Source organism: Dipodomys spectabilis, unplaced genomic scaffold (genome assembly GCF_019054845.1).
Source record: "Dipodomys spectabilis isolate Male_0828 unplaced genomic scaffold, ASM1905484v1 ptg000034l, whole genome shotgun sequence".
Lineage (NCBI taxonomy): Eukaryota > Metazoa > Chordata > Mammalia > Rodentia > Heteromyidae > Dipodomys > Dipodomys spectabilis.
Window position 1 is genome coordinate 4,188,729 of NW_024870711.1, and position 14,525 is coordinate 4,203,253.

Here is a 14,525-nt window from a genome sequence, read left to right on the forward strand (position 1 = left end):
ACAAGACCCAGGCTTGGCTCTAAAGCTGATCTACTATTCAATCAACACTGACAGTATTAATAAGGGAGACATCCCTGATGGATACAAAGTGTCTCGAAAAGAGAAGAAGCATTTTCCTCTGACATTGGAGTCAACCAGCATCAACCAGACCTCCATGTACTTCTGTGCTAGCAGTTTCCACAGCACTACACAGCCAGCTGCTCTGTGCACAAAAAGGGAAGTCAGGGGAGGGAGGAGACTCCTCCCTCCGGAATGTCCTCCCCAGCCAGGGGGAAAGGCTTTCCAGGAAGCCAGGGACCAGAGAGGTTCTCACTACTCCCAACCTTTGGGGCCTGTTGAAAGCCTCTCCACAGTGGGTGATACCCATGAGGCAATCCTGATCTTTGCATGCTGTGCCAGGAAGCCTTGAAAAGTTCATGCTAGACCAGAACACGACGTTGGGTCTAGCGCCAGGCATAACATTGTGGTTCCTTTCTCCTTCTGCAGCTTAAGTCCCCAGATACCGTTGAGCTGCTGCTCCAACTCAGGATCTTTCTTCCAATCCACTTCTAACAAAATTTGGTCTCACATTTCTAGTTCTATTCCTGAGTGTTTTGTCACTGTGTGCGGCGGGAGGAATACCATCTCCTGAGGTGTATTCTGAATCCAGCACTTTCTCTAAGGTAACTGATTCTACCGCCATGCCTCAAAGGTACAAGGCAGAAATACAGCAGAGATGATTAACTCCTCCCTGAGGTTGTCCTTCTACACCTCTTCCATCACCATGTCCTGCACATCTCTAAGTATCAAGATTCTCACAGATTTGGGCTGGGAAGGTGGCTCAGTGGTAGAGCGCTTGCCTTGCATGCATGAGGCCCTGGGTTCGATTCCTCAGCACCACATAAGCAAAAAGAAAAAAGCCGGAAGTGGCACTGTGGCTCAAGTGGTAGAGTGCTAGCCTTGAGCTGAAGAGCTGAGGGACAGTGCCCAGGCCCAGAGTTCAGGCCCCACGACCGGAACCCCCCCCCCAAAAAAAGACAAAACGATTCTCACAGATTTTACTATTTTTTCTAAATTCATCAAAATCACTGTCCCAGGAAACCTCATCTTGCACCTGGATTTCCTCTAACCACCCTCTAAGTAACCTGCCAGTCAGCTTGCTACCTGTGTCAACCCATAAACTACTCTCTTGAGCTTGAAATCTGTCTCTGTTGGTGAGATGTTTCCTACGAGTTGGTGTTATGCTTCTGTGAGCCTTGAATTGGCAAATTAGTGAAGGAGATATGGGAGGAGAAAAATGTGCTTATTTAATTCTTGAACCTAATGGACAAAAGAATATTATTTTCTGGCAGATTGGAATTTAGAAATAAAATCTAGTGTTAGTGTTTGCATGTAGGTTAAAAGAGGAATATGGAGTTTCCTTTGGACAATCATGATGAAGATAATTGTTGCAATTCTGTAGTAAATTGCCCTCCTATTTTCCAAAAATTTACTCTCAGTTTTCTGAGGCCAGTATTGCATCCCATACATTCTTGTAAACATTCTTGTAAGCACAAAGAATAGAGCATACTGGGTGGTCAGTGAAGATGAAGGGATAAATGGTGGGCAGGAGGGACATGTTCTTATACATTTGTGAATGAAGACTTACACTAAACGTAGAGTGACATAGTTCCCCCAGGGGGCAGACTTCTTCTAGATCCTGCAGAAATTTCACCTCCCCTGCAGAAGGTAAACAGAGCAGTTGGACAAGTAATCCCATCCAAGCGAGGAAAGATGAACTTGACTTGAACTTCTCAGCACCTTTTCTCAGGGGAGAAGTCATCACTTGAAGATGTGGCCTTTCCTGCTACTTCTCCTGGGAGGAGGTATACATGTCATAGGAAGGGGAGTTGGTCGATTTGAATGCTGAGTCGGGGCTGGGAAGGTGGCTCAGTAGTAGAGCACTTGCCTTGCATGCATGAGGCCCTGGGATCGATTCCTCAGCACCATATAAGCAGAAAAAGCCCGAATTGGTGCTATGGCTCGAGCGGGAGAACACCGGCCTTGAGCTGAAGAGCTGAGGGACACTGTGTAGGCCCAGAGTTCAGGCCCCATGACTGACTATGTATTAATGCTGAGCAGAGATATGAGGACAATTTCACTCTTGAGGAGATGGAGTCATCAGTGAGGAGATAAGGGAGAGGTAGCAGATTACATGCACCTTCAGAATGACAAACCACAGAGAAGCAGTGCCCCGGGGTCCTTTGGAAGCTGATGTGATCTTGGGATAAATAAATCAGAGACTGCCCTAGGCCATGACTGTCTTCAAATTTCACTGCCTTCATGGATCTCTTTCTCTCTTCACACAGGCTCTGTGTTCAGTTTTCTCGTCTATCAAATGCCAAGTATGGTCATAGGTCATCATGGAGCCTCTATGATCATCCAGTGTTGGGTTGACAGCCAAGCTGCCAAGATGTTCTGGTACCATCAACCTCCCGGGCAGAGCTTGATGCTGATTGCAAGTGCAAATGAAGGGTATGAGAGTGAATTTTCTAAGAACAAGTTTTCCATCAGCCGTCCAAACCTAACATTCTCAACTCTGACCATAAACAATCTGAGCCCTGAAGACAGCAGCTTCTACCTCTGCAGTGCCGGAGGCAGCCACAGTGCTGGAGGCAGATCAGAGATGTGGGCAAGAACCACAAGCCCCTCCTACCCATGCTTCCCCAAATGAGCAGAGACAACTGCTCCTATGTTTGTAGGCCAGCATGGGTATAAATAGGGATGGAGATCAGGATTCACTGGGAATTCCATCACAAACTGGAAGAGTAGCTGATGGGAGCCTGAGGGTAGAATGGCATTTTTTTTTCCTGAAACTTTTTTTTTTTTTACTGTGATAATTCTGTACAGAGGGGTTACAATTACAGGAGCAAGGTAATGAATACATTTCTTATCAAGCATTGTTGCCTCCTCCTTTGTTTCCCCTTCCCATACCTTCCCATCTCCCCACCTCACCCCCTACTTGCCCCCCCGCCATCCCCCACTCCCACCCCCACCCCCACGCCAAAGTTGTAAAGTTCGTTTTTGACATAACGACTTGTACATCTCATTGTTGCAATGGGTCCACCTGTATCCCTATTTAAACGATTTGTTTTTTCCTTTCTCCTCTCTAAATTATACCAACATCAAATACAGTAAAAACAGGGGTTATACCATGGGGAAGGGACATACAAAGCAACAAAGAAATCATCTTATAAATATGTTAGAAACAATCTCAAGAAAGAAAAAACCATTTGAGTCCTTATCTTGGGGTTCATTTCACCTAACATCAACTTATATGACTGTTTCTGCTTGTCTCAGACATATACTAGTTATTGCAGATAAGAGAAATCATCGGACCTATGTTTCTTTGGGCCTGGCTTACTTCACTTAATATAATTTTTTCCAAGTCTTTCCATTTCCTAACAAATGGGTCAATGTCATTCTTTCTGTTAGAGGCATAGAATTCCATTGTGTATATATACCACATTTTCTTGATCCATTCATCTACTGAGGGGCATCTGGGTTGGTTCCATATCTTAGCTATGGTAAATAATGCTGCAATAAACATAGTTGTGCTGGTAGCTTTAGTATGGTCTTGTTTGTGATCATTTGAGTAAACGCCCAAAAGTGGGATTGCTGGGTCTAGAATGGCATTTAAAAGATGAATAGAAATACTCTGTAAGGATAGTCATATATTTTCCTTCTAGTGACAGAATCAGAAGTATACCTTACTGTTTATCTCAAGGATATGTTTTACTCTTTTTTATTATTTTATCCCAAAGTGATATACTTTTACCCATCATAATGTGATTTGAAAGGTTCTGAATCATTTGGATATCATATTCTATTGCATTGATTACATTCTGGTTAGTCTTAGTAAATCAAACTATAAAGTGTATTTTACGAGGCTAATATGACACATGCATGCCAGGCCAATGTGAGGTCTGCAAATGTTCAAGGACCTGCTGCATTGCTGAGCTTTAGGGTTTTCTAGAAGTCTGAAACATGCTGGAATAACTCCTTAAAGGTAGGAAATAAACTCTTGCACTTCACATTATTCTCCAAGGATAAAGTAGGGAAAGTCTTAGTCTTTTACCATGTGAAATTGGGCTTTGGGGCATATTACAATTTTATCTGCTCTGTCTAAACTGTGTAATCTGTAAAACCAGGGGCAGTGAAAAAAGATTCCATAGCAGAGAATGTTAGTAATGAATACTTCCTGTTTCTTGGGCATAGTCTAAGCAAAGATAGTAAATATATTTGTTCTTTTCTCTTTTTGTTTCAGAATTGGGGATCAAGCTCAGGGCCTTGCAATTCCAGGTACCAACTCTTCCACCGAGCTAAATCCCCAGCACCAATATAGATGTTTTTAAGAGCTGGTGACAGGTGCTCTGTAGAGTCCAGGTCTCTTATTCTCCAATCAAAGAAATGCACAAATTTGTGAAGTACGTTCACTGTGCCCTGGCTATCACTGCAGTTCTGTATCTCAGGCTACCATTGTATTAATCACCTGGGAATTGTAAGACAGTACTCACACGCTCACATTGTATAAAGAAGTCTTACAGATATGCAGAACATCATAACAGAGGCCTGGCATTTTTGGAGAGTTCTAAGACAAGAAATCCTGCCCTCTATGGATGGAACCTCACTTGCAAACCATCACTGAGGCTGCCCAGAGAGTAACCCTCCTTGGATTTTGTACCTCAGGGGTGGCCTGACATGCCGGGCTATCTTGTTGAAAACAATCCTATTCCCAGGGTGACTTGAATAGAACTCATGACAGTTCTAGCCAGATCTCCCTTATTGTAGGATACTGTGTGCTCAACACTCCTTACAGAAACAAAGTAACAACAACAAAGCACCTGTGCATTTCCAATCTGAGAGGAGGCATCACCACTGCTATGGCCTGGTGAACTGTAGGTGATGAGGAAACTTTTCTTCTCAGCACAGAGAGGGAGAAGAGCTGGTTCTTGAGAGGATGCTGGCATGGTGAACACAGGAAGGCAAAGCCTCCACTTACCCAGTGGGGCCACTTTAGCATGAAGAGATGAGACCAAGGGGTGTGGATGGGCAGGGCCCTTCAACCCCTTCTGAATTCATGTGCATTGCTTTATCTTATGCTGAGCAATGATTGGGGCTAGTAGTTAGCATGGCTGTTCAAGGTCCTGCTTCCCCCAGGAGAGGAAGAAAAGTGTGTGTAATACATATAGTCAGGGGCACAAAGACATTCCTCTCAAGTTTAATGCATTGGACAGGAAGATCAAATAGAAATATTGTGTTGGACACATTTGTTACATGAGGACATGACAAGCACGGAGTTGTCGAGTTCTTTAGGAGTCTGAGATTTTCACAGTGGCCTTTTCTATCAAGACTTTTTCATGGGGGTTTGTTTCATAGAACTTTAGGAAAAGGAAAAGTAATAATTTAGTGAAACGGAAGATGATACATACCACTGTCCCGACCTCTGCTTCTCTCTCATGGCTCACACTGCCTTGCAACCTTTGAAAGCCGCATTTGTTTGCCCTGGAAATCTATGCAAAAAAAAAAAAAAAAGATAGTGAAAAATCCCACCTCCGGAGGGTCCATAGCCTGATCTCTAATCAGATGCCAACACTGGGTATTAGAGAGGACTTGGCTACATTCCTACATGGGGGTGGGTCCTGGGCTCATTTTGTTTCTGTGTTAATTTCCTTTTGGCCTCTCTCCCCATCTGTACCTTGCCACAGTCCTAGGGTCTGTGCTGCAACCAACTTTCCACCCTCTGTGTGGCTGAAGTCCAGGTCATGAGTCCTAAACAATGTACACAGCTGTCTGAAAGCGCCGGCCTTCCCATTGCTGCTGCCCTTCAGAGAAGATGGTGTTTGCCGAGTGGCTCGTGAGAGACGTGGCTGCTTCATTCCATGTGCAGATGCATTTTGATTTGATAAAATCCCATTTGGGGAAGAAGTTTTCTTTTCTGCAGTGTATCTTTTTGGCAGCTCTGTTTAAAAAAATCAGCTGTGGCTGTATGAGTTATTTTTGCCTCTTCTATTCTGCTCATCTGTGATTCCATATGGGGGACCGGGTATTATACGGCCTTTTCCACTATGATTTTGTAGTATATTTTCAGTTTGGGTGTTGTGCTTCCTCTAGCCTTGCTCTTACTGCTCAGGTTTGCTTTGGTTATTTCCTCTCCTGGGGACATGAGACCTTTGAACAGTATGCTTGCTACCCAAACCAGCTATCGCTCAAATCAGGTACATTGAAAACCATAGAGCCAGAGGATGTCTAGGCTCCTGGACACTCTCTCTTCTTATAAACCTCATCTCTTCAGGTGAAAGAAGCTCAATTGCAGCAGTAGACGCTTCGCTTTGCTTCTGTTCCCCATCCCAGCAGAATGTAGGAGGAAGCATGTGGGTTAGAAAAGAAAATATGGAAGAGAGCCTGGAGTTTTACAAACTGGTTATAGACTGATAAAATGGGGCCAAAGCAGGAGTTAAGTAAAAGCTGAAGAGAAAATCCTGGTCTGGGGGTATTTAAGTAGATATACTTAAAAGCAACAGTGAGGTGAAATCTTAAAAGGATTCCTTTTCTGCCAGAATAACTATACTGAGTGGCGACATGGGAAACGAAGGTAGTTATGAGAGGGAAATGCTCAGAGGTCATCTTGTATTCTCTATGCAGGGGTCTCTGGAAAAGTCAAGTCAGCAACAGTATGTCTTACAGACCACCTTGGTGAGAGACCATTAAGGATCAGATGAGAGGAAGCCGAGCAGAATGATGGATGCTGAAACACACAGACCCGGAGTGGACCTACCTTGCCTGAATCTCATCTTTTCAACTTCCCTCTGCTCAAAATGGAGCAAATTATTCTACCTGTTATAAACCTTATTTGAACATCTGTGAAACGAGAATCACAATGTCATTGTAATAATAAAATGATGTTTGATGCGGAATAAGCACAGGGATACTATTCACTGTGGTCATAATTGAAGGACAGGGTGTGATATGCCAGGCATATACTGGAAGCCAGGAGAATTTCTCAAGAAATACCCAGAGAAATAGACAGATCAGAATGAACATTATCAGAAACTGTGTAGTTATCGATAACCTGTAAGCAGGGAATCAACCTACTCATCTGAGTCTAGAGTATGTGCTGTGTCAATCAATTGTAGCTAACTGCTACAATCTAACTGTATCTCTGCCTATAAGGTGTTTCCTTACAGTCTGATGTCAGATAAGTAGGGGAAAAATAACAGAGGAAGACAGATCAAGCTTAATGAAAAAAACACAAAGACAGACAACCATCTCTTTCTCCCAAATGATTTCCTACTCTTGTCCAAGAGTCACTTCCTCTCCCCCTCCAACCAAACCACGATTCCAGGGCACACTGGAATGTACAGACGCTAGGGCAAAAGTCTGTCTTCCTCTGAAGTGGTAGCTGTGTGGACACTCCACAGAATGGAAACAGCACAGCAGCATGTTTAATGATATCACAGAAAAATCACTCATAATTCAAGAGCCACAAACTGACTTCCTCAGACACTGCTAGCTGCCGGGAAGCCCGGAGAAGTATGTCCTTGTTTAAAACATTGATGAAACAATTCAGTTATGGAAAAACTAAGGTTCTGATACAAGTACAGGTGGAATATTAATTCCATGGTCTATACCTGCCAGGAAAATGCCTAGAGGAAAACAGATATGGTTTGCCCTCTGGAGACCTCTAGCTTGTTCCTGAGCAAACCTTTTAGAGCCACCTGCAACAAATCCCATACTTCATAAAAACTTTTCATGCCTTCATGCTGTCTTGAGGCAGATGGCCATTTTCCATATTTTTCTGGGAAAGAATTGGGTCTCCCCCATTGTGTGTCGAAATAATTCCCTTCTGCATACCCCAGAAATAAAAGGAGTTTAGAAAAAAGATCAAATAAGTTCAACCCAAAGCAAAGGCAGCATACTACTCTTAACTGTGTGAAAACCCTTGAAAAGTTTTCAGTGGCAATACAAGTACGTGTATTCTCTCTTAGGTATCTGGCCCCAGACGCTGCATGTGTACAGGGTGCAGAGGTGAGAGCTCTAAGCGGTGGATCTCTTGTGTGGAGCCGCTGATAAGCCATGCTGGGCTCTGGGTGGTCCCACATGTTTCTCTATTGGCATCTGCATATTGGCATCCTCCCCAGTCCATTCTAGATTCTACTTTCCTCATTCTCCAGCCCTATTGCCATCTCCAAGCCCATTATGAGGTTGGAAGTTGGGCTTGTACCACTTTGTCCCACTTCTTCGGAATGGTTACTCTCTATAGTGAGTTCCACCATGACTCTGCTCTCTCTTGATCCTCACTCGGAGTGACGGGGATGATCCGTCCTATGTAGCTCCTAACATGGAGGACAGTTTTCAGCATCTTTAATGCAGGTTGTTATGGCAACCACGAAGCTGCTTGTAAAGGACAGGTGACACACTGAACAATGAGAGCGCAAATCTTGGAACATTGAGGAAGAGGAGGAACATGGCAGAGGCCTTCTGCCACACTACCTTGTTCACTTAGCTTCTGCTTAACCTTCAAATCCCTTTATGAGCAATGTCGCCCAGGAGCTTTTGTGAGCAGGAGAGGGACAGACATTCCCAACTCCTAAGAAATTCTTCATCACCCGCTTCATCGTGTCTTGATGCTGTCACTGTGGATTTCACACCTTTGGCTATGAGCTTCCTCCTCCGTGGGACACATTTTTGGGAAGAGTCTTCATTCTCAGATATAAGCCAAGGTAACAAGCCAAGCTTGTTAACAGTCTCAGTCCAGTGTCAAAGTACGTTGCATCAATTGTACAAAGAGGATTCCTTTGTGTCCCTGGCATTTCTTTCCTCCCAACTCTCATGTCTTATGCCACACGAAGCCCATCCATGTGGGCGTGTGTTGTCTTTCTGTTCTCCCATCCCAGTCATCTTCCGGAAATTAGGTGCTCCTGTTCTCTGACCTTAGAAGTTTTCTTACCACCCATATGTCACACAGAGTGGCCAACTACAGCGGAACTGATTTTCAAAAAGGGCATGGGAAAAGATGCAGGTGTGTTTGTGGAGGGAACAATGTGACCCTCATCTTACATGCCCTACCCTCTCCCAGGAGATATAAAAAAACCCAGCTCTCCACAATGCCTACTTACATTTCTGCCATCATGAGGACTCTCTTGATCTTAGCTGTTGTTGGCATAGCTGGTGAGTTCTTACCTTGCTTTTCCTCCATAATATAGGAAGACCAAAGCCATCACTACTGCATCTTCCTGAACTCCTTTTTGCTAGCCAGAATCTCTGCTTCTTGCCTTCCTGGTTTCTCCATAAGCCGCCACTGTCTTGCATTCTCCTTGCTTCTTCTCCAATTTATACTCTTTATCCAAATAAGAATTATTTTCAGGGGAACTAGAAAGGAGCCATCTGATCGGCTCATAAATGTTTTATACCGCTTCTCTCCAGAGGCTATGGGATAGAACCAAAATAAATATTTAATCTTAAGTAGAACAAGGGAAACTAGGGAACTAGGCTAAAAAAAAGTATTCCTGCCATAGACCAGCCCTAGAGTCTCTCTTCATATATCTAGGGCTCAGCAAGTACATTGCGTCTCAATCAACCCAGGTGATATTAAGATTCCCAGGTGTGCAGTCTACTTTAAGAATGACTGTTCTTTTGGCCATTATCAGTACTTTACCTTGTCCAGCCTAAGAGATTGTAAGTGATGGTTTCAAATTTGCCCTCCCTGCACACATCTCAGAAGAGCCAGATATTACCAGAAACACTCAGCCTGGACATTTTCCTAGTTATGGCAAACCATCCTGAAAGCTGAGAACTAAAAAAGACAAGAGTAATAGATTTGGGATGAATGAGTATTCTATCTAATGGCTGAGGAAGAGCTCAGTGACTGAGACCAGCAATTTCTGATCTTATCTTATTGCCTGCATTCAGGGGCCTCTCCTTTTATCGACATCCTGTGACTTTAGAAGTTATTGAAGTTCTATGGTGTTAATTGTTGTCCCAGGCTCTTTGGACGAATAAAATCTAAAATGCCCTTAGATTGACTCTAGGCCCCGTACTCAATAGAAATACTAATTAGGACTCAGCCACTGGCCTGAGGGATATATATTCCATAATCCTGCTGAGCTGACTTCTTCCTTCTTATCTCCACCGAAGCTGCTTTTCCTCCTGATGACGATGACAAGATCGTCGGGGGATACACCTGTGCCCCCAACTCTGTGCCCTACCAGGTGTCCCTGAACTCTGGCTACCACTTCTGCGGAGGCTCCCTCATCAATGACCAGTGGGTGGTGTCTGCAGCCCACTGCTACAAGTCGTAAGTACCAGACAACACATGGCTAAACCCACAGTCTGGTTTCTGCAAGGGTGTGGGTCCTTCCAGGGAAGGGCTGCAGGTTGAGCATGAGAAGTGATAGAAAGGACACTAAGGTAAGAGCAACAACCGATTAGTGCAGCTGGGGGTGAGAAGAGACACGGACTAGGAAGCTTCCCGCACCCCAAACCAACACACAAGGGATGCTGGTCACAAATACAGCAAAGCTATGTGCTATGAGAAGAACCAGGCGGGGACTCTGGCAAGGAAAATATGCCAGTATAATGAAACACCTGAGTTTTCTATTCAGGAACAACTCCAAGTTATGAAGGTGAAGGCGAAACATTTGTGATTTTTAAAGCCTTTCTGATTCTGCGCTTGCCACGGTGCAACATAGGGCTGAGAATCATTGTCTCCAACAAGAGTTCTCAGTACTATAAGTCTACTTATATAGTACACCAGGAGGTATGTGAACACACAGGTCTCTGGGCAGTTTGCCTTCTGCTGTATTTCATTCCCTTTGAGGTAGTGACCGAGAATTAAATTTCTAACAAGGACCCACAGGTTGCTGCAGCTGGTCTCAGAGTCACACTTTGAGACCTAATGAATACAACCCACAGAAACTGGTTTGTTGTTTTTCTTTTTACCATAGTTACTTAGCAAAGACTGTTTGCTATATACAGCTCTAGATAGAGGGAAAAGCTTCTAGAACAGTAGTTTCTTATTGATCTCCAACTGTAGCCCTAGACTTCATCCCTTTCCCCAACCTCTGAAGAGAACACACCTGTCACTCACACTAGCACACCAGCTCTTACCCACGATGATGGACTGCTCTTAAGATGTGTTTTTGTAACCCTTCCATGCCAAACAACCAGGGGTGTCTGGAGCAATGGAGAATAGGCTCCACCTTGCTTCCTTTTCCCCACAGCCGCATCCAGGTGAGACTGGGAGAACATAACATCAATGTCCAAGAGGGAAGTGAGCAGTTTATCTCCTCCAGCAAGGTCATCCGCCACCCTAGATACAACTCATGGACTCTGAACAATGACATCATGCTGATCAAGCTGTCCTCCCCAGTGTCCCTCAACTCCCAAGTGGCCCCTGTGGCTCTGCCCACCTCCTGTGCACCTGCTGGCACCCAGTGCCTCATCTCTGGCTGGGGCAACACCCTGAGCTCTGGAGGTGAGCACAGCCCTTCACATGTCCGCATGTTTCTGTCCTCATGTCTCCCAGAACCTAGCATGTCTCTCAGTTGGAACCTATTTGATTCCAGTCTGCAAATAGATTCCAAGTCCTGTTACAAACTAGGCCTTGTCATGCAGTCATACAGTCCTAAGTGATTTGATGGTTACTGTCAAGACACAACTCATAGAGAGAGGGGCTGCTATTAATTATTGAAATAAGAATATAAGAATCGGAAACCCTCATTGGGGGAACTCAAACCAAGGTTCCACAGCACTGCTTAAGATCTTGGGTTTATCAGTAACTCACCCCACATTCATTTGGCCTGTCTGACATTTTGGTATGTCTCCTTTTTTTTCTCTTTTATTGTCATCGTGTGTCCTTCAAAGTGAACAACCCAGATGAGCTGCAGTGCCTGGATGCCCCCCTGCTGAGCCAGAGTGTGTGTGAAGCCGCCTACCCTGGGCAGATCACCAACAACATGGTGTGTGCTGGCTTCATCGAGGGAGGCAAGGACTCCTGCCAGGTGAGTCAGTCCTTCCCCATCACAACCACACCTGACCATGCTCAGCCCCTCCCTCTGCAATGCTGAATGGCTACAGCACCATGCAGGGCTCCATTGACAAGTGAGCAAGGCCCATTTGACTGCATGTCCTCTTCATAGTAAGAGCACAGAATGGACCTCCAAGAGAGAGCTATAAGCTAGTCCAGGATGAAGTATTAAGTTCTGAGTGTGAGTTGCTCTATTACTCTTCATGTACTCATGCAACTTGTTCCTCTCCCCAGGGTGACTCTGGTGGCCCTGTGGTATGCAATGGAGAGCTCCAGGGAATCGTCTCCTGGGGCTATGGCTGTGCCCAGAAGGACAATCCTGGAGTGTACACCAGAGTGTGCAACTACGTGGACTGGATCCAGGCCACCATCGCTGCCAACTGAAAACCCTCTGGCCCTCTGCAGTCACTATGCCAATAAAGCAAACCTGTCCTCACTGTCGGTGTCTGTGCCTTCTCTGCCCAATCCCTTTGCCCAGAAAAACATCCTGAATGAGTTCTGGTGGTGAGAGATATGTCCCCTAAGAGCAGATGGAGAGATGGTATCCGTAATAGGGGAGAAATAAATATTCTATCAAGAAAGGTTTCTTTACAAACATATCATGTTGAGTAGTATTCTCAGTTTTGGTAATTCTGTGGCTCTCTGTACACATACTGGCTTGGTTGGCAAGACCATTGCCTTCTGTGAATATAGTGGGAATTTCTTCATTCCCAGAACACACTGATGTAGGGAAGGCTAAGAACCCACTTCCTTGGGTTTTTTCTCCATCTATTCTGCACCTGTTCTTGTGAACATTACTGCCTTTCCTCCTAGCTGCCACCATCCTACTTAAAGTCCTACTTGCCTTTTCTCTCAACTACATTCAGGTGACCAGATGGATATGGCTAGCCACTCCAGCCATCCTGCTCCTGAGCAATCTGCCTTCACTCACTCTTCCACGATATTCCTTCCTTGGCTATATGTAGATATGTTTACATGAAATTCACTCTGTACTCTTAGGGTAGTTATTATTACAGTATACAGGTAGGAAGCAGAGATGAGAAAATTAGCTTATACCTGCAAGACAATAAATATGAGGATTGTCTCTTCAGTTGTCTGCAAGTACAATTAGACTTTTCTCTGTTTCCATGACATCTGTTGAATTTGTTCTGATCTAAGATATTATTATACAAACATATATGCATGACATGTTTATATATAATTATGTGCTCTTTAGAGATATGTTTATTTATTTTCTGCTTCCTATCAGTGGCCAGCTTTACCAGTGAGTATAGTACACTTAGACACTCATAAATTCCATGAAAGCAATGGTCTCTGTTTTTCTGTTCCCCTACAGCTTAGAACCTCATGACTGCCACACAGTTATTTTTGTAGATATCTTTGAGCTCATCACAAATTTCTTCAGAAGAGGAAATTTGGAGGGAGGCTACAAGATGATATCTTACAAATCCCCAGCACTCAGTGCCTTTTCTGGGAGTAGAATCAGCAGAGCAGCGACCCTTCGCAGATGGTGAAAAATACAGCGGTTAATTGTGAGCAGTTATGGAACCAAGCAGAGGGAAGTGAGTGCTCCAGCACTGACCATGGGATTGAAATAGTGAGGAGTATTTGAGTAGAGACCAAAAATGGAGGAAATCAGAAACTCAAGTCACAGCACAGACCTTAGCACCATGCACAAGTGCAGACTAAACATACAGGAGACCTGGAATCATCTCACCAAGTTCTCTCTTCTTCACAACTGGAATTGGGGTGCACTATTGTCTGACCTGACTGTTTTAGAGTCTGAGCTCATGGCATTATCCTGTGTCTAGTCATCCAGCTCAGCAAAGCCACACTGAGATCAGGAAATGGCCTGGACAGCCAGGCTCAGTAGGGACCAAGACAAAAGCCCTGAGAGCTCCCTGTGCTGGGAGGCCATGCTGGGAATCTGAAAGGACCATGGTCACCTTCTACTTAGAACCACAAACTGAGGAACCACTGGAAGAGGTGGAATAAATAATTCCAAGCCATGATTATCTCCTAGACCTGTGAAGAATACCAGAATTGCAGGTGGGGGAGTATGTACAACAAAGGTGCAGTACAAAGGTGCTGCCTTTTCATTTGAAAGGTATTGAGCCCACAGTATTTCTGACATTTTTAGAGGGGACCATATCCAGACTAAGTCATTGGCACCATCCTGAGTGTATCCATAAATGTGACAGAGGAAATAAACCAGACTCAATGTTTTCTGGAGAAATTTTAAGTTCTTTTAGGTCCTAGGAACTGGGCAGCTGAGAATGATTACATCTGACTCTCTTTGCACTCTTGACTTGAAAATATTTCACAACCCATTCTCTCTCCAATGGGCACATAGGAAAAGAGTTAATAGAAAGATGATCTATTTTCACATAGGTCAAAAAATGCCACTTCTGCTCTGAATTGCTGACTTCCTCTGGGAGGAAAGATGCTGTGTTTTTTGTTGTACATTCTGACTTTTGGT

General features: G+C 44.4%; 2 protein-coding genes and 1 gene segment (V, D, J or C); 2 read left to right on the forward strand and 1 right to left on the reverse strand.

Moving 5' to 3' along the window:
* The window catches only part of LOC122105767 (cationic trypsin-3), a 229,544-nt gene that overhangs the window by 210,670 nt on the left and 4,349 nt on the right, over nt 1–14,525 (reverse strand). The window lies entirely within an intron of this gene.
* The window catches only part of LOC122105764, a 152,857-nt gene that overhangs the window by 23,375 nt on the left and 114,957 nt on the right, over nt 1–14,525 (forward strand).
* LOC122105766 (anionic trypsin-1-like) lies at nt 9,112–12,483 on the forward strand. The gene is made up of 5 exons (XM_042677062.1): nt 9,112–9,189; nt 10,156–10,315; nt 11,241–11,494; nt 11,884–12,020; nt 12,281–12,483. The coding sequence occupies exons 1-5, from the start codon at nt 9,126–9,128 to the stop codon at nt 12,428–12,430; spliced, it is 765 nt and encodes a 254-aa protein (XP_042532996.1). The 5' UTR covers nt 9,112–9,125; the 3' UTR covers nt 12,431–12,483.